General features: G+C 52.0%; 2 protein-coding genes across 5 annotated transcripts in view; one reads left to right on the top strand and one right to left on the bottom strand.

Moving 5' to 3' along the window:
* Window positions 1-4,210, top strand: part of ITPKB (inositol-trisphosphate 3-kinase B) — a 70,360-nt gene extending 66,150 nt beyond the window's left edge. Inside the window, exon 8 of the mRNA XM_064446390.1 lies at window positions 1,710-4,210. Coding sequence (XP_064302460.1) covers window positions 1,710-1,925 — 216 coding nt within the window. The 3' untranslated portion in view covers window positions 1,926-4,210. The remainder of the gene's footprint in view (window positions 1-1,709) is intronic.
* A 13,018-nt stretch (window positions 4,211-17,228) lies between these two features.
* Window positions 17,229-20,029, bottom strand: part of STUM (stum, mechanosensory transduction mediator homolog) — a 51,917-nt gene continuing 49,116 nt past the window's right edge. For 3 of the 4 annotated variants that reach the window (XM_064446386.1, XM_064446389.1, XM_064446388.1), the window contains exon 4: window positions 17,229-19,673. The gene's annotated coding sequence lies outside the window, so the exon portion shown is untranslated. The remainder of the gene's footprint in view (window positions 19,674-20,029) is intronic. The other variant, XM_064446387.1, reaches the window with a different exon arrangement.

Raw genomic sequence — 20,029 nt, 5'->3', positions numbered from 1 at the left:
ATTTTGAAAGGAGTTTCCACTCCTTCAAAATTAAAAAGCAGCAGCTTTGACTTTCTGTCCCACTTTGAGACAAAGCACAGCAGAAGCTCAGCCAAGCTCTGCGTGTCCCTCCACGGGGCCCTTGCTGGGCAGAGCTCCTCCAAGGAGCTGCAGGAGAATTTGGCGACCCAGGACAGGCGAGTGAAGAATGTCAGCAAAAGGCTTTTCCTTAAAGTTAAAATGCTCTGTCCTGGCCAAGAGGGCTATAAGAGCTTAGAAGGAGAAGAGCTAAAGATAAGCATTTCTGGGAAATAATACATATCTCTGGACCTTGGACGTTTTCCTAGTGTGCTGGAGGAGGAAGTCTCCTCAAAAATGTAAATTCGTAATAGCTTTTGCAAACAGTACATGCTTCCCATTCAAAACCCATGTCTAAAAGCAGACCTCAAACTAAACCTTGCTGATAGCACAGATGTGGGAGTCCCCAGTAGCAGTTAGTGCTGTTGTTTTGGAGGGCTGACACCAGCTGGATGCCCCTAGAGCTGCACTCCTCCACGTATCTGCCTATGGGGGAGTCCTGGCTCTCAGCACACTGTGTCCTGCCTGCTAACAGCCATTGCACTCTGGTCACCACCCTGTTTGTGACAGAAGGGCAAGCATGTTTGTAATCCACCAATTCATGCACTTCGGACGTAAATAGGAACGCAATCTTCATTTGGGACAGCTCTGAAGCATGCCGTCAATGCTTTTCTGTAGTACCACATGTTAAAATCTTCTGATTAGAGGAGCAAATTCAGCAGAAGAGCATGATGGTGAATGGCCTGACGCCAGTACATGTTCCCCGAGTATTGGGAAGCCACAGCAGAGCTGCTGCTGGGCAGCAGCCTGGCTGAGGCTGAGCTGGGATGGGCCAGGGGGCTGAGCTGGAGGTACCTACCTGCTGAGCATCTCTCTGCTCCATGGGTGGTGAGCATTGGGCTTGTGGTGTCTTGTCCCGCTGCGACAGAACTTGAGACTTCTGCTGTCAGAGGTGATGTGCTTCACCTTCCCAAATGCACCCGTGGGCTTTCCTGACTTTGCCCAGGCCAATACTTGCTGCAGCATTTTCCCAAAGGCTGATTAAGATTTGGAAGAGCCCTTCAAAGCAGATGCGGCCAAGTGAAGTCATGGAAAAGGAACTTCACGTACATGCACCTCTGTAACTTGCATCCCCAGAGCACTGTGAAAGCCAGGAGGATATTCTAGCAGGACTTTGGGTGCAATTGGATGGTGTTTCAGGCAGGTGATGGTACATTGCAACTAACTTGTACTTGGAGCATACCCATTCCTGTGGTGACCTCTGCAGGGCTGGTGAGTGTGAATGGCATGAGCCGGTCACAAAGAAACAGCCTTGGAAAAAAATCCCCATCTGAAGGCTGAGACAATTAATCTCATTCCTTCCCTGGAGACCTTGACTCAGTTTCTAAAATGACATCTCTATCTTTCATGCCCATGTTTTTCTGGTCTTCTCCTTCTGCCAAGGGCTGGGATTTGTATGAGTAAATCAGCTTGTCTGAATACCTGATTTGCATGTGCAAACACAGCCAGCAACACACAGAGCTTCCTTTTGCTCATGCAAAATCTCAGCATAATCTCTTGCAAATGCAGCCTGAGATAAGGTGTCTGAAAGCCCCCAAGCTGACTGAGAATGAGCAACAGGAGCACCACTAACTGGTCCCTCCTCTCCGCAGGTAATTGGGAGCTCCCTCCTCTTCATTCATGACAAGAAGGAACAGGCCAAAGTCTGGATGATTGACTTTGGGAAAACCACCCCGCTGCCAGAGGGACAAGTTCTCCAGCACAACGTGCCCTGGGTGGAAGGGAACAGAGAGGACGGCTACCTCTGGGGGCTGGACAACCTCATTCAGATCCTGACAGAGTTGTCCCAGAGTGAAGACTTGCATTAAAGCCGCGTCCAACTCTGCCACTACCCCCAACCTGTCCCCGACTGACTCTTCTGAACTGCACTACAAGACACTTTCCAGCCCTCACCCTTCCCAGTTGAAAGCTATACTCTCCCTATTTAATGTGGTTTTGTTGTGTTTTTTTTTTTAGGTTGTCTGGGGTTTTTTTTTTTTTTCCCCTCTCCATGTAAATAGAGAGCTAACCTGCCAGAACAAAAGCTGAACTTGAAACCTTGGCTTCGCAGAGTCGGTGGGAGCACGTGGCTGTGCCAGCTGGGAGCAGCCTGGACGGGTTGCTTAGGCAAGCACGTGCTTTGCCTATTGCGCTTTTGTCTTGATTTTTAAGAGGGCCTTTAAGAGGGCTGGCAGAGGAAGGAGCCTCTCTCTGCTCTGGGATCGGTAGCTTCATCCTGAAAACACTCAGTGGTCGTGCCCAGGACCCTCTGGCAGCCAGGGTGCATGAGCAAGGCCTGGAGATGGTGAAGGATACTGGGGTGGGAGCACTTCAGTTGTCTTTGTCAGCACCTTTCAGCCTAGGGACCTGGCTGTGCCAAGTCCTTAAGAGATGCTAGAAGGGCAGATTTGGGTATTTCTTTGTGTTCAAGACATCCCGTAGAGGTTGCTCAGTTATTTTCAGGTGGCACTGGAGGGCGGGGGTTTCCCTCCTGCTGGAGGGCCACACAGTTGGGCACAGGTATTTACCATGGCAAGGTGCTTCCCACCCATGTGCCTCATGTTGGGTGTGCTGGCATGGTGGGTAACACTTCGAGCTCCTCTCTAGAGAGCCAGCTCCCCTGCTAGGAGCTGCTTCCAGCCCTCTTTAGCTGGGGTCTCCAGCCCTCTATGGGGAATAAAGGCTTTGGGCAGGGGTGGGGGAGAGAATAATAACTTATAAGGGACTACTATGAGACCTAAAGTAGCTATCCAGGTTGATCAGTCTTCTTTTGGCAGCAGCCAAGCACACGTGCAGGGGTAGTTCTGCCAATGCCCACACACCTGGCCCAGGCAACCCTCCTGCCTGGAGCATCTCTGTAATTTTTATCAGCGGTGGGTAAAGGGTTACAGCAGCAAAGCTGCTCTCAAGGTGGCCAGGTTAGTCATCTTTGGCAAAGCAGAGTTGGGGTCAGGCATGCCCATGCCTTCCCTTTTATTCCCGCAGAGCTGGCTGACTGTCGCTGCTCTTCAGCGCTGGCTTCCTAGCCTGCTCGGGCTGTGCATACAGCCTCTGTGCTCCTGCTCCTGTGAAAACACCCAGTTCCCTATTTAGGGTGGAGGCTATTTTTTAACTTCCTGGAACATTTGAACTAAGCGGCTTGCTTGCAGCAGAGCTGGCTTGCTAAAGGTCAGCGATTGAGAGGACAGTGGGGAGGGGAGGCTGCAGGGTAAGCCAGGGAGTCCCTCGTTTTCAGGATAGCAGGAATGTGCAGCACTGGAAGTGGTGCAGGAGCTTGGTAGCCACAAATCCCTCGCCTGCTCCATCCCCAAACCCACCATCTCATCTCGCTCCCCAGGAGCACCGCTCCAGAGCCCCTCTGCCGTTGTTAGGTGGGTCCAGCATCCTCAGTGGGGGAGGTCTTCTGGCAGCAATAAGGAGGATGAGTTGGCCATTGGGCCATCTGCAGCCATGCCCCAGCCTCTTTCCTGAGGATTGAAGTCTCCTAAGGTTTTTCTCAGTTCATATCTCACCAGACAGATGTCTTTAGCTCATCTGATGCCATTGTAAATGGTTGCACTGTTTTAGCTCTTTTCCAGGCTTTCTAGAGTAGCCCATGTGGAAGTGCCTTATAGACTTGCCTCTGTTCCATTAGTGTCATGGAAAAGGTTGGGTTTTTTTAAGTTATATTTATTTTCATCCCATTTTAATTGCACAAAACACTAAAACTTAATGCATGGATGCCCTCTTTTTTTTTTTTTAACTGTGTTTTTAGTTTTTAAACCATCCCTTTTTCACCTTTGGAGAAAGGGTGTGAACAGATATGCATAGGTATGTACCAGGTATTGCTGTACTTTAGCTTTGAGCTGCTCTTATATATGTATATTATTTTTTAAGCCTGTTTATAAACCAGATTCCTTGCTTTGTGGCTTCAGAAGAAGCAGATTGTTCCTCTCAGATGTCTTATGCCTTTCTGGAGGCTGGAACAGTTGCTGTGAGGGATTTTCCCAGCTCCCACCTCCCCTCTTGGTCATTGGTAATACAGAGAAAAATCCAAACTGGTCTGAAACACCAACGCACAGTGCCTGTAAAAAAAACCCTGTAACTTTGCAAATAAAGGCATATGGGAAGCATTCGCCTGGTGTACAGTCCGTGTCCGTCCCGCGCAGCTTGCAGCAGCCTGGGAACAACCCAGGAGCTGGCTTCTGTGTCTGTGATGATTTTGGGAGGATCACAGGCTCCAGCTTTGGTTACCCCAGCGCACACCAGGAGCAGTGCTGCGTTAAAGCAAGAGTAAGAAAGGAGCCTGCGCTGGGGACAGAGCCTGGCGAATGGGAACTGGCTTTACAAATTGCAGGGCAGGGTGAGAGCTGAGCTGGGGCTGTTGCGGGCTCTGGGATGGGTGGCAGGCAGCCCCTGGAGAGACCTGAGTTTCTCCATGCCCCTTCTGCAGGGAAGCCCACCAAAGGCAGCTCCACACCAGGAATTTTTTTGGTCTTTATGTTTTTCGTGGCTCCTGCTGAGTGGTTTCTGAGTGCCACCCTGCGATTTCTGCGCTCGAGGATATCAAAGCAGCCAGGGGCATCAGAGCTGCCTCGCACAGCCACATGCTTCCCCTGCTCCTCTCCCTCAGCCACACCACAGGCAGCACAGGAGTGAGTGCTTGGGACCTAAGGCAACGAAAACAAACCTGGACTGTTTTTGTACTGAAGGAGAAATCAGGTTGTAGAGCCTGAAGGCAGCTCTAGTCCCTCCTGGTTGTCCATGCAAGCACAGGACAGCAGGAGCCTGTCCCGGGACAGACATGGCCAAGGGGGGCAGGTGGGCTGCCCTGTAAGGAAGTCAGATTTAATACCCCATGCCCAGACCCCCGAGAGCAGCCTGGTCTGGGGACCAGTCCCTGCACCATCTCTGCTACTCACCATGACACCTCTAAAACAAACTGCAAGAGAATTCCAGTGTGGACTTTGCTTAAAGACTAGAAAGCTCTTGCTATGAGAAAGAACTGGTAATATTACCAGAATTAATAGTATTTATTTTTATTATTATTATTTATTACAATTAAACAAGAGGAGTTAGAGACATGCACATACCCACAGGGCTATGATCTTATTGGCATCAAGAAGACGTGGTGGGATGACTCCTATGACAAGTGTTGGAATGGAAGGATACAGGCTCTTTGGGAAGGACAGGCAAGGGAGAAGAGGAGGGGGTGGCACCCTCTGTGTCAGTGACCAGCTGAAGTGCATGGAGCTCCACCTGGGGACAGATGAGGAGGCAATTGAGAGCATAGGAGTTAGGATTAAAGGAAGGGTAGGGACAGGTGACATTATAGTGGGGGTCTGCTACAGGCCACCTGACCAGGAAGACCGAGCGGACAAGGCCCTCTATAGACAGAGAGGAGCCACCTCACATTCATAAGCTCTGGCCCTCAGGGGGGACTTCAGCCACCTCGATATCTATTGGCGGAACAACACAGCAGGGCATAAGCAATCTGGGAGGTTCCTGGAATTCGTTGATGATAACTTCCTTCTCTAAGTGATAAAGGAGCCAATGAGGAGAGGTGCTATGCTGGACCTTGTTCTCGCCAAGGAGGGGTGGGTAAGGAATGTGAAGCTCAAGGGCAGCCTTGGCTGCCGGTGAGTGTGAAATGGTGGAGTTCAAGATCCTTAGGGCAGTGGGGAGGGCACAAAGCAAGCTCACTACCCTGGGCTTCAGGAAAGCAGACTTTGGCCTCTTCAAGGACCTGCTTGGCAGAGCACCGTGAAATGAAGCCCTGGAGGGATTAACCTGGATGGTTAATATTCAAGGATCACCTCCTCCAGGCTCAGGAGCGATCCATCCCAACAAAGAGGAATTCAGGCAAAAATTCCAGGAGGCCTGCATGGATGAACAAGGAGCTCCTGGACAAACTCAAACACAAAAAAGAAGCCTACAAAGGGTGGAAGCAAGTACAGAGAGGCTGGGAGGAATAAAAAGAAGTTTTCCGAGCAGCCAGGAATCAGGTTAGAAAGGCTAACGCTCTGATAGAATTAAATCTGGCCAGGGATGTGAAAGGCAACAAGAAAAGCTTCTATATGTACATCAGTGATAACAGGAAGACTAGGGAAAATGGGGGCACTCTCTGGAAGGAAACGGGAGACATTGTTACCCAGTATATGGAGAAGGCTGAGGTACTCAACAACTTTTTTGCCTCTGTCTTCACCAGCAAGTGCTCAAGCCACACCACCCAAGTCACAGAGGGTAAAGACGGGCTGGAAGAATGAAGAACCACTGACTGTAGAAGATCAGGTCCGAGACCACCTACGGAACCTGAAGGTTCACAAGTCCATGGGACCTGATGAGAGGCATCCATGGGTACTGAGGGAACTGGCAGAAGAAGTTGCTAAGCCACTATCCATCATCTTTGAGAAGTCGTGGAGGTCTGATGAAGTCCCCACTGACTGGAAAGGGGGAAACATAACTCCCATTTTTAAAAAGAGAAAGAAGGAAGACCCAGGGAACTACAAGCCAATCAGTCTCACCTCTGTGCCCAGGAAGATCATGGAGCAGATCCTCCTAGAAACTATGCGAAAGCACATGGAAAATTAGGAGGTGATTGGTGGCAGCCAAGATGGATTAACCATGGGCAAATTGTGTCTGACAAATCTGGTGGCCTTCTACGATGGGATTAGAGCATTGCTGGATAAGGAAACAGCAACTGATGTCATCTACCGGGACTGGTGCAAACATTTGACACATGATATCCTTGTCTCTAAATTGGAGAGACATGGATTTGATGGACCACTCAGTGGAGAAGGAATTGGCTGGATTGTCATACTCAGAGCTGCAGTCAATGGCTCAATGTCCAAGTGGAGAGCAGTGACGAGTGGCGTTCCTCAGGGGTCAGTATTGGGACTGGCACTGTTTAACATCTTTGTTAGTGGCATGGACAGTGGAATTGAGTGCACCCTCAGTAAGTGTGCCAACCACACTAAGCTGTGTGTGCGGTCAACACGCTGGAGGCAAGAGATGCCATCCAGAGGGACCTTGAGAGGCGTGCCCGTGTAAACATCATGAAGTTCAACAAGGCCAAGTGCAAGGTCCTGCACATGGATCAGGGTAATCCCAAGCACAAACACAGGCTGGGCAGAGAATGGATTGAGAGCCCTGAGGAGAAGGACTTGTCGGTTGATGAGAAGTTCAGTATGACTGGGCAGCATGTGCTTGCAGTCCAGAAAGCCACCCATATCCTGGGCTGCATCAAAAGAAGTGTGTCCAGCAGGTCGAGGGAGGTGATTCTCCCCCTCTACTTCGCTCTGGTGAGACCCCACCTGGAGTACTGTCTTCAGCTCTGGGGCCCCCAACATAAAAAGGACATGAGGACATGGACCTGTTGGAGTGAGTCTAGAGGAGGGCCTCAAAGATGATCAGGGGGCTGGAGCACCTCTCCTGTGAAGACACACTGAGAGAGTTGGGGTTGTTCAGCCTGGAGAAGAGAAGGCTCCTGGGAGACCTTACAGCAGCCTTCCAGTACCTGAAGGGGGCCTACAAGAAAGGCAGAGAGGGACTTTTTACAAGGGCATGTAGTGACAGAACAAGGAGTGATGGCTTTAAAGCTAAAGAGGGTAGATTTAGATTAGATTTAAGGAAGAAATTCTTCACTATGAGGGTGATGAGGCCCTGGAACAGGTGGCCCAGAGAAGTTGTGGATACCCCATCCCTGGAAACATTCAAGGCCAGGCTGGATGGGGCTTTGAGCAACCTGGTCTAGTGGAAGGTGTCCCTGCCTGTGGTAGGGGGGTTGGAACTAGATGTCCTTTAAGGTCCCTTCCAACCCAAACCATTCTATGACTCTATTATAGATGTGAGGCTGCTATACGTGCACCTAGCAGTCTCTCGTGGGCTGTGAGAAAGGCGTACATGTTTCCTATCTGGCTGGCTTGCACACTCCTGCAGCATTGTTACCAACAGCTGATATTTTACTAATTGCTCCAGTTCCTGGGGGCCACTGAGAATCTCATCAGTACGTGACTCCTCTTCCTACCTGTGGAGGAAAACAAAAGCTTCCAAAACTTGTCCAGCTGTTCCCTAAAATGCAAAACCAGAAGGTAAAGAATAAGAACCTCAACTCTGTTCTGTAAAAACCTCTCTTGAGAGTTAAGGAAACACTGTGATATTGTAGCAAAGAGGGGAAGAGAATAAGTCAGGGAAAAAAACCCTTCAGGACTGAGTACTGGCACCTGCTAACCCTGAGGTTTATGTACGGGGTTGGAAAGCTGCAGGTCCCAGTGCCAAGCTGGGGCTGCTGGCGCAGCACAGCACACACCACAACCAGAGGTTGCCCCCCAGCCTGGCTTTGCTGCACCCCCAAAGCAAAGCCCCGGGCTCCCTGCCACTTCAGGGACTAATAAACACAATATAGAGAGGAGAGGCCAGCACTCACGTTAATGCAACAAAAAAAAAAATGTAGAAGTTGCTGAGGCTTCCACAGTTACAGCTCAGAGTCTCCCAGCGCCTCCAGCAGTGCTACGGGGGTACAGGCAGCCTGCTCCGGCTGTAGCTGGGGACAGAGCAACTAATTTTCTTCTTAATTATCTGATCAGGTACTACTTGCAAGAATGAATCTCCTATAAATAAGGGGGTGCTGGGGGGCACCTGGAAGTTGCAACACCTGAAAATGCAAGACTTTGCTGTGGTGGTTGATAGGGGTCTGAGGCTTATGTGGTGTGAGTTGTTAATGGCACCAGATGGTGTGGTTTTGGGGGTCTCTGGGAAGCCCCTCAAGAGGAGTTTTGCCCCTGACATGGATGATGCAAGGCTGTGCTACTACCTGCCTCCCCCCAACCCCAGCCAGAGCCTCTGCCCTGAGAAGGGGCTGGAGGGAGTTGCACTGCCTGAGCAATGAGACCTCAAAAGAAGGGTATTAACTGCATAAATAAATTACTTAGGTTGCAGCCTTTTAAATACTGCTAGCCATAAATGAAGGTGTGGGGAGAGTCTGGGTTGTGTTAGGGAGGTGGGTTGGGTTTGGGTTTTTTTTTAATGCTGAGGTGTGGAACAATGAAACTTTGGGGTTGGTGCTGCCAGCAACGGGCTTTTCCCCCGGGGAGACCTCGCTGCTGTCCCTGGGGACAAGGTGAGTCTGGCAGCTTGGAAGCTGGCAGCAGCCCCTTCGGGTGTCGCGCTGGGCCCCGTCCCCCTGCCCGCCGCAGCCCTGCCGTGGGGGCTGGGGGGGGGGCGGGGGGGGAGAGGGGCGAGGTGGGGCCGCCGGGGTGGGAAAGCCTTTGCGTCTCACCCCACGGGTTTCCGTGCTGCGGGCGGTGCTTTGCCGGGGGTGGCTTTGCAGGGGGGGAGGCCAAATAACATCCGGGGGGCTGAGCAGCCTGGGGATGCCCTTCAGCCCAGCCACTTTCGCTCAGGGATGCCCCGACAGCTCCGGGTCCCTCCTGGTTTGGAAATAACGTGTGTGCTGGGGAGGGGGGATGGTGGGGTGGTGCTGTCTGTGCATCCCCCAGGTGTCGGTGGGGAGGGCTCGTGTTGGGTGTTAACCCCCAAACGGGGCCGTGCTTAGGCTGCTCCTTTCCGCCGTACCTTAAAAACGCCCCCCTCCCCACGCACACGCTCCCCTTGCCGCGGCCCCGCGTGGGGCGGAACCGGGCCGGGGCTTCCCGGCGCTTCCCCCGGAGGCCGGGAGGTGGCAATGCTCCCTCGGCCACAGCCGGGGACCGGGGGAGCAGGAGGGGCACAGGACGAAGCCCGGCCCAGCCGGCTGGGTCCTGCGGGAGAGGGGTGCGTTCCCCCGCGGGAAGGGGCCTCCGCCGGCGGGGCGAGCAAGCCTTGGGATGCTCGCCCCATCCCTGCCTGCCCCCCGGGCGTCGCTGCTTTGGGATTTGCCCCCCCCATCAGTTTTGGGACATGTCCTCTGTCGATGTTCCTACTGGGACCTGAGGGGGATCATTAAATTGAATAAAACACCTTCCCACCAAGCAGCTCCATCCCGGATCCCCACTGGAGGAGCAGGGTGAAGAGCTTTATGCTGCCCGCATCCTGTTTCTGGGAGTGAGAGGCTGGGGAAACATGTATCCCCTCGCTGTGCCTGTCCAGGGCTGGAGCCCTCTGCCAGCCCCCGCACCCTGTCCTCCCGAGGACACCCCCTGCCACTCTGAGGGCCCGACTGCTGGCTGGCTTATAGGCCCTCATCTTGTTTGGGTCTGCACTTTGTTCCCTTCCCTGGCCTTAAAAAAATACAAATTTGTTCTTTGTTACTGTGAAGTGTAAAAAAATAAAATTTATTAAAAACCCTGCAAATGGGGAAGGCAGGCAGGGCCCCGCTGTAGTATCTGTTGGTTTGGTTTGTACTTTTCCTGCATGGTTTTAAGTCCGTGGAAGCAGTCATGCTTTGCTTCTGCAAGCAGCACGAGATGCCCACCGTGGGATCCCAGGGATGAGCCCATCACGCCCAGGACCCTGCTTCACACACCCACACGCTGGGACAGGGGATACAAGGCTGCCGTCTCCTGCACATCAGGCCCCTGACCCACCCCACCACAAGTGATGCTCTCCAGCGAGGCACGGGAGCACAGCAAAGACGGCTTTACATGGGGATTTACTGCCCTCAGAGATGCCCCAGGGGCTGGTGTTGCTTTTTTACTGTCAGGTTTTCTTTTCCACCTCTCTCCCCACCCTTAGGGGACCTGTTGCTTCTCCTGTCCTCCTCTACTTGTTTTGGCTCTGCTTCTCTCCAGGAAAACACTGTGTTTCCACCCCGGAGCAGCCAGAGAGCACAGGAGAGCTGCTGCTGGTGCCGCTTTGAACAGAAAGCCTGTGGAGGAGGCTCCCGAGTAAATCCCACCCTGACAGCACTGGAGGAAACTCTGTTGGAGATGCACATTTTGGGCTCCACCAGCTCATCCCACTGCCAGCACCGATACGCTGTCTGCTCGGGGCTGATGATTTCTGTTTGCTGGGACTTTGTGTCTCCTGCCATCTGTTCAGTGTGCATTAATGTCAGTCCTGCAGGATGCGAGGTCAGCTCCCTCCCCTCCCTATTGCCAGGGTGTTCAAACACTCTTTCCCTAATGTAAAAATCTTACACTTGAAACCACCTGGACAAAGGAGCACAGAGGGAAATGGAGACACAAAAGGATTTGCTCAAATAGCTGTCCGCAGCCAGAAAACAAAAAGCAAATACTTTAATTTCTAATGACTGTCCTCCCTGTCAGGAGGTGCTTTTGCTCCGAGATGTTTTATATGCTCTTTTCCCTAACAAGAATCCAGGGGCTTCTCCTGCAGGGACACACACAAACAGCTACTTCTCTGGCAAAAGTGGGGTTTGGGGTGGATAAGGGAACATGAGAAGTAAAAGCAACACAAGCCTGTAGCAGCAAGGCAGGAAGATGCTACAGATGTGGTTCCCTTTTGTAAAGGGTTTGTAGCTAAAAAACACTGCAGCAGTGTCAGTGCAGTATCATTTGTAAGTGCTAAATTCACACTTTATTTCTTTTTAGTCCCCCACAAAATGAGGGGAGAAGGTAGTACCTGTGGGAAGGGCTCTGCAGGGTGCTAACATCATGCAAAAGCAGGCAGCCCCTCACGATGGTTTGCCATAGCTTCAGGTACAGCGCCTGCCTGTGTGCTCTGCTGGAAACACACACCAGAAAAATCCCTCCTGCACCTGCCCTTGGCTGCCCAGAGGAGCAGCGGGATGCAGGGACGCCTACTCTTTCTTGGTGACATCCGTAAGGATTAAAGCAGTGTGGTTGGAGAGGGGCACTCTTCTGCCCTCGTGCTGTGGCCAAGGCTTGGCTCGGCTCCCACCAGCACTCCCCACAGCTGGACTGGGATGCCAGCATAGGGGGACAACATTTTGGTGGCAGTGGTGGGTCTGGTGGGTATGGGGTTTGCAAGGAGCTGGAAGGAAACACCTGGAAGATACAAGCTGTGTCCCAGTGGGGAGAGCCAAGCTGGGGCTGCATGAAGGTGGGGAAGCCCAGGAGTGCTCCTCATCTCACATTCCACCTCCCCAGCCTTGGTGGCACGTGCCCCTGCAGAGCTGTTGGTGACTGTCATGACGTTCGCCTACATGACATGCTTGGCATGGTGTAAATGGGGCAAAGAGCTGAAGTAGCAAAGCACGAGGAGTTCTGTGGGGGCTATTCACTGCAGTGGGAGGTTTTAGTAAACCACACCTCTCTAGCTCTTCTTATTCCTGTCTGAATTTAATATCAGCAAACAGTGGCAGTTCTTAAAAATAAAGTGGTTTTTGCTGCTGAGCAAATATCCTCATCTTGCTTTGGCTGAATGAGCATCATGGGGAAAAGGTGATCTTGCATGCACAAGTTACACGTTTGGTCTTTCCTTGTGTCCTCCATCACAGCTAGACGTGGGTCTTGTGCACCCCAAAATCACCACCAGTGCCTGCCCCTCCGCAGGAGACTCATGCTCTTGGCCACGATCCCGTGCTCACAGTTCAGCTGTGCTTACCCCCCCGCCCTCTCAGCAGCAGGGTTTCCCCAGTTCTGGAGCAGCCCTACTGTAATCAAACACAAAGGAATGGTCACCTTCCCCTTAAAAAGCATCTTTTCGGTCATTAGAAACAGCCTTGTTCTAAAATTAGACCTCCAGGAAATTTGTTTCCCTAGAACAGACCTTTTCCATTTGGGGAAGAAATTGAAGAGGCCTTGGAGCCAGCCTTAGCCTTTAATTCCACTTTCTCCTGAGCTGGAGTGGCTCAGTGGGGTTGGAGGCAACTAAAGGTGCATCAGCACCCAGCAGCTTCATGCCTGCACCCTAGGATGGCTCCAGGTGGGCAGCACAGCTCTGCACAACTCCCCAGGTGTGGGCAGGAGCAGCATCATACCTGGCACAACTGTGAGCGAGGCACTGCCATGCTGAGCCCCACTCAGCCCAAATTTTGGGCTGCTCAGGTCCTAGTGGAAGGGCACCTTTGACATTAAATACCTTCTAGGGCACTCAGAGCCAGGCTGGCGGCAACCCTCCTGCGACATAAACACCCAGTAGTTTAAAATATTAATATTTGGAATAATGTCTGGTAGTGAAAGAGAGCCAGACCATGTTGGGTTTTATGTGTGTTTGCATGCAACGAAGGGGCACTCAGAAGCTACTGCAGGCAGGCAGCAGGCAGCAAACCTCCCTACAATGGCAGCTGCTCCGTGTCAGCCAGCAATTGCCACTGCCTGGCTACGGGTGGGAGCCAGAGCTCCATGTGCGGAGGGCTGGTCAAGAAATCTCTGCGGGTGTCAGCACTGCCTGTGGGCTCCTGCAGCGGGGTGTAGCATTTTCTTTCCCCAGAGGGCTCAGCCTGGGTTAGTTTTGTCCCCCTGCTTTGCTCACCTCGGCAGACAGGACTGAGTGGGAAATGGGAGCGGTCTGAACAAGTGTGTCAATCCAAGTGTCAGTCCAAAGTTACTTAGGGATGTGGTATGTGCTGCCATTTTTTAGGGCATGGATGCTCTGGCTGCCACATCTTCACTTCCTCTGGGGACCCAATTAATGCACCCTAGACAAAAACATGCCCTCCTGCTAGGCTTGCAGTTCACATCCTCTTCCACAGGGCTGTGATTTTACTTTGCAAATGAACTCTGAAGTAGCCTGAAATTGTAATATTAGCTTCTGGGATCAGTTGCTACCTGCTCATAGCTGCATTCAGATCTGAATGTAAATTTGGAGTGCATGACTTGATTTTGAGATAGCACATGTATACCTTGCAATAACTCTCCTTTGCATGGATATTATTTATTTTAATGGTTGCTCAGCCTGAAATCTCCCGGATGGCCTCATGCAAAGCACACCTGGTTACACTGATTGCTCTGGATCATGCATAAAGTCTCAGCCACTCCCCATCAGTGTAAGTGTGTCATTAGTGTGATGGGCTGTAGCCCTGTGTGGCTCCCAGCAAGTGCTGCCGCAGGGGTGGATGTGTCCTGGTGGTGTGTGGCAGATCTGAAGAGGTGAGCTTGGTTTGGGGAGGAGGCCTGTGTTTCTGGGGGGCTGGAAGTGGAAAAAGCCTAGCTTGGGGTGATGCAAGTACAAAGGGAGGGTAATTTTTTCCTGTTGCGTGGTGGTTAGTGCAGAGGGAGTTTTCTTGGTACCCCGTTGATGTGCTGCACTGGTTGGGTGCACAGAGAAGCTACAGCAGGGGCTGTAATTGTATTGTGAGGGTATCTGGGCAGGTTCTGCTCTTAGGTTGGTGGGGGTGAGCCAGTTTGCACTTGAAATCAGGGTGAGGGGTGAGTGGTGGCTGTGTGCCTCCCCTGGGGCTGCATGGTGTGGAGGAGGTGGGTGGCTGGGCTGGGGGTCCAGCCAGGGATGTGGTGTGGGGCTTGAGGCAGGGTGGCCGTGGGCTTTGGCTGTGTGCCAGGACTGGGGGGTAGGAGTGGCTCTGGCCTGGCTTCTGCCCACCCATGGAATGCTGGAGAAGGGTGGAGCAGGGCTGTGTTGGGCTTTTCACCTCTTCAGGGGCCTGAGGTTTGCCAGCTGCTGTTTCCTAAGGCCAGCATATTGTGGGGTAAGCACCCCAGGAACAAACTAGTCACCCCATTCCCTGGGTTTCTCGGTGATGGTGCTGTCTGGATTCAAAGCTGCTCTGAGAACTAGGATTTTGGTGTCTGCTCCTGCAGAGCTGGTGCTGCTGCCCGTTTGAGGAGCCAGTAGAAACTGCAGGCTGTGCCTATCGCTTCTTGCCTCTCTGTCTCTTAACCCCGTGAAAACCTCCTGGTTCTCTGCCTGCTGATGACAGAGCACTGCCTGGGACATGGGTGTCAACAGCCTGCAGGGCTGAAAAACTTCTGGAGGTGCTTGTTCCTCCAGGTGAGGGAAAGACCTGTTTTCATGATGGTGCTTGGATGAGGATAAGGCATGGAGGTTTTCCCCATGGTGTGTCTGTCTTCACTAAGCTCTGGGTTTTGACTTTCCGTTTGTGTGGGTACACACCCCCCACCCCCTTCTGGAATGATTGTATTAGCAGAGCTTTAAAGAACTCTCTTCCAGATAATTATTCCAGATCTCTCTAGTGGATTTGCCATGCAATGGTGTGTCTGCATGGGTGTATTAATAGTATCATAATATATATCAGTTTTCATTCCAAAGTGTTTCACACGCTATGGGACAAAGCCTAAATAGAAAGATGTGGCAAGTGAAACGGAGCTTTCTGCCTCGCCTACTGGATCCCTTAAAGCCATGGGGTGTGAGAAGAGCCTTCTCACTCGTCTTGTACCAAATCTGAGTGTGGCCCCTGACTCCCATTGAAACCCCCAGGCTGGATCTGCCACCCAGGTCGTTCTGCCTTGCAGCTGGGCAGAGCTGTTCTGTGCTGCTCTGTTACCAAGGCTGGCCCTCAGTGGTCCCCCGCCTCTGATGCTCTTGCTGAGCTGCAAGTAGCAGTCTGCACCCTTCCCTCTTTCCCATTCTTGTTAAAGACAAGTTGCATGGGGCTGGATCTCCCCATAGTCCGGCAGTGGTGTGTCAGCTGTAGGGTGTCCCTTGCTGAGGCCATGTTGGGTGGTTACTAATGGTCTGTGCTGGGCACTGCTTGCAAGGGTGGATGAAGTGGGACCCATGCTGTCACCTTCCTGATGGCTACATCCCCCAGCCTTAGCGGGTGGGCGACCTCTTCTGCTTCTCCAGGGCTGCACTTGGCTTCAGTCTCTTGCTGCTCCTCCTGCATGAGCCTGTGCAAACAGGAGGAGCACAGCATTATGCTGGCAATTTGGAGACAAGGGTAAGTGCACTTTAATCTCTCAGGCTTCATCTCCAAACATCTGCCCTTGCATTTGAGGTTGTGGAGGGTGAATATCACTGGCACAGTTGCATTTCCTCGCAGGTGCCTTTCACGTCCTCTGTCCTGCTGGGCTCCGTCTCTGTCTGTGCCCTGCCTGTCAGAAAGGCTGGGAGCCCAGAAAGGGAGATGAGCCCTGCTCTGGGTAGGCAGCAGATGCCACCGAGCCCTGTGCCATGGTGCAACCTTATCAGCAGGGAGGGATGAGAGTCAAAATGCTGCAGCAGGTAGGAAACCACCCCAAGTAGTGGCAGCTGTAAGTAGGATGTGCGAGGGGTTACGCAGTCCCACTATGGCACAGGTTTACTCCCTGCAGCCCGTTGTCACTTGTGATGGTGTTGCAGCCCTCCAAGTATTTGGGGTTTTGATGGACCAAGAGGCTGGCCCTTTCCCAGCAGGAACCCTGAGGGTGGGTGAAACCTGTCCTCTGTGAATGCTGCCTGGGCTAGAATGGGGTGACGGCTGCAGCCCTTGCTTTCCTGAGGGGCCAGGACAGGATGCATGAGGTCCTTTGCACAAAGGACAGTTGGCATTCGACAAGTTTATTCTGTAAACCTGTGTTTGCAAGGAACTCTCTACAGAGGTAAGGCATCCAAGCCAGGCCAGGTGAAGCTTGACAGTCTAGAAACTACCTGTGTGCCCATGTTTGGGATCAAAACTACCAGGTTGTGAACATTCATATGAATGAGCAATTGCTTAGAAACTTTAGACACCTGCTTGTCTCAATAATGACTGAGGGAAGTCCTGACAAGTCCAGCTGGGATCTCCCATGTGCTTCCCCACCTGTGGGGCTTTGGGGAGGGAGCAGGGCAGTGGCACTTTGGAGCATTGCATGTCACAGGAGGAGCAGGGATCATGAAGTATGGATGGTCAAAATGTGCAGATATGTTTTGATGGGCTGTCAGCCCTTGTAGCAGAGCTGCCTTTCATGGGAAAGATCCCCTGCAATGGCCCTGCCGCCTGCTGAGGACTGCTCTGCTTGGGCGTGCGTGGCTGAGCCCACGGCAGCATGGGGGCTGCTCTTGTACAGGGATAATATGTCATTTTCAAGTGTTAAAACTGCAAAGAAAACCCAGGCAAGAAAGATTGCTGGTAGGTATGTGCACAGAGGAACAGCAGGGTGACTTTTCCCCTGCCCTTATCTCCATTTCAGAGCTGCAGGTAAGGTTCCTCACCAGCCCTCTGCTTGCCTGTAAGACTCTGGGTTGTTAATTCCTTGAGAGCTGTGTCCTGACCCCTGCCTCCTCTCCTCAGGTGATGCAGGTGTAGGCTGGTGTCTACTGGATGCTCTCCACCAGCCAGCTGGTGGGAGGAGGAAGACCCCATTTTGATCCAGGGCTGATGGGGTTTCTCCAGCCTATGTAAAGAGACTGCATTTTGTTCCAGCTGTCCAGCAAGAGAATATATTTAACTTTTTAAAAAAATCCACAGTATCAAAACACAGCAAGTCACAATCCAAAACTTGGCGATATAAATAGGCATACAAATAGTCCTCTGCAACCCCTTAGTTTGGGCTCTGGCACAAAAATGAAAGGTATGCTGACCACTGGGGTGCAAACAGCGGAGGTGGGCATGCACCCGTTCCTTCCTTCCTAGGGTGGAACAACACAATACACCCAAGCAGGGCCAAAACCAAGGAAAACATGGACTCGAGCCAGCAACAGAAAATTTATCCCCTGCCCAGCTTGTGGAGCAGCGCCTGTGTCTGTGTGTGTGTGGTGGGTGGAAAGGGGGTGTGTGGGTCAGGGTGGAATCACTCGCTGGGTATATGGGGGAGTGCTGCCATTGCCTCCAGGCAGTGCTGGTGGAGGCAAGCCTGTTTTGGTCCCAAGCCCTGATGTTCTATTTGCTTGATCTGCCTGCTGGAAGCATCCTTAGAGCTGGAAGATGGATTGAGCTACTCTCACCTTGTCAGTCCTAGAGTCTTTGTGAAGCCTTCACATCTCACTGCACCATTTTGGTGGAGGGGAAGGCGGGGGGTGGGGATGGGAAGGGAGGGTGGTGTTGCTTCCCTCCTGCTGGTGGGTGGGTACAAAAGAAGCAGGACTGAATATTAGCCTGGGTCTAGTTATGCATATGGATGACAAGAGGAGGAAGGATGGCTGGTGGGTGGTATGGGCTCCTGTGGGATTCACTGTAACTAACCCTGGTTCAGCTGGTGCCGCTGTCACCTGGGGTTTTACAGCACGCTGGCATCCATGGGGATGGAAATGCTGAGTGCCAGTTTGGAAAATAAATCGCAGCGCTGCCTGAAAGTGCGTTGTGTGTGAGCATGAAGAGAAGTCACCTAGAAAATACAGGGGTGTGTTATCATGCCAAGGTTAGCAACTGTGTGGGAGAAGCCATTGCTTTTGACTAGGAGGCATATCTGATCTAGCCAAGCTTATAGCTCTTCTTGTGTCCGGGCTTTAAATGTCAAGGAACTCTTGGTGGTGTCTTGTAGAGGATGCAGTTTGGGTTGAATAGTAATAAAATACACTCTGGCTGGAGTGTATGCTTGTATGTGAACTGCAGAGTCATCCCAACACAAGTAGGAGGTAATGCAAGGGAGGAATAAAACAGCCCCCGAAGAATAATGAGGTGTGACTGCTTCCTGTCCACAGAGCTCAGCACAATACCCCCTGCATCACAGCGAGACTACGACAAGGGGCAATTTCCAGCTGAACTGAAAGATCTTTAATAAAATGTGTGACAGTCGATGCACGTAGGGAAGAACATGCGGCTTTGTCTCGGGAAGCACAGGATGCAGCACAGATGGAGGCACGTCGCATGTCTAACACTTCTTACTGCATGGCTGCATGCCGGAGCTGCTCCCAGCACACAGCTTCTCTGACCTTTCCAGCTGCAACTGCTGAGCACATGTGCCGCAGCTGAGAGCGATGCCGAGCCCCTGTGGCCAGGTGGGCAAAGGGCTGGGAGGGTGGGGGCTGGCTGCCATAGCACCTTTTCCATGGTAAGTAAGGATTTGGCAACACCAACAAACTTAGAAAAAATGCTAATGTGCTCTGCATTGTAATGGTTGGGCTGATCCACAATTAAACTGGTTTAAGACTGGCCGCAAATTTCAAAAAGACATTTGGTTTGGTTCCTACCTGGAATTGCTTTCTATCGAGTAATAAATCAGCTCTTCAGCCTGGCTGGGTTCAAGTACCAAGGAACTATTTCATTAAAGCCCTTTTTTTTTTTTTTCTTTTTGAGAAACCTGGTTTTCACAATCAGGAAACAGCAGCAGAAAATACTGTGTCACTGGCGGATGGGGGTGAAGCAATTGCATTTATTCTCTGTAACCTACTATCGCTCTTTAGCTGTAAAACTTGCATCTAAAACATCTATATTTAAAAAGCAGATGATATCAGGACAGCCTGGTGCCATGCACCTTTGACCAGATCAAGTGTTCGCTGGCTGTCACCTCTAGCTGCACTGGCGAGGAGGCAGGGGTCGGTTTGCAGCAGCAGTACGGTACGGCAGGCACCAGCGGGATGGCGCAGCATGGTTCCCACAAGTGGGAGGCAAGTTATCCAGCCCCGGTGTTGGTGGGCATCCTGGAGTGGGTGGCCTCCCTCTGCGGTGCTCCAGAAAGAGGTATGAAAGCGCTGGATGATTAATTTGGCCCTAAAGAGAGAGACAAGCGTTGCTGATGGCAGAAAGCTCCAAATTAGCACTTGTACCTGTGTCTTCACTGCATGGCTCTTCTTACCAGTGCATATATTGTGGGCACCGTACCTCCAGCTTGCTGCCAGCTTTCCCACTGTGGGCTCTCTGGGACCCTGTTGAGGGGACGGACTCTGCCTGGTCTGTCCCTGGCACAAAGCTCTGGTCTCTTGAGAGGAGGAAAACCAAGTCACGGGGGGTGTGTGCATGTGATATTAAAGATGGGACTTAGCAGACCTCACCTTGTGTGCATTAAGGCTTGAAGTCCCATCTGTCCCCTCCAGCTTCCCCAGCCCTCCATCTCAGTCTCAGAGATCACTGCAGCCCATGTCTCCCCACTACCTGCCACAAGGAGACCTGAAACCAGGCTCAGGGTCTTGCCTTTGCCTGAGAGTATGCTGCTGCTGACGCCTGGGCTGGGGGAGCTTGGGAGTGCTACTTTTAATCAGGACTATTGGAAAAAGCAGATGTTTTTATCATTATTATTACTGCAGCAGGGCAGCTTTGGGGAAAATGAAACTTGGT

This window comes from Phalacrocorax carbo, chromosome 3 (genome assembly GCF_963921805.1).
Source record: "Phalacrocorax carbo chromosome 3, bPhaCar2.1, whole genome shotgun sequence".
NCBI classification, from domain to species: Eukaryota; Metazoa; Chordata; class Aves; order Suliformes; family Phalacrocoracidae; genus Phalacrocorax; species Phalacrocorax carbo.
This window is presented reverse-complemented; position numbering and strand designations above follow the sequence as displayed.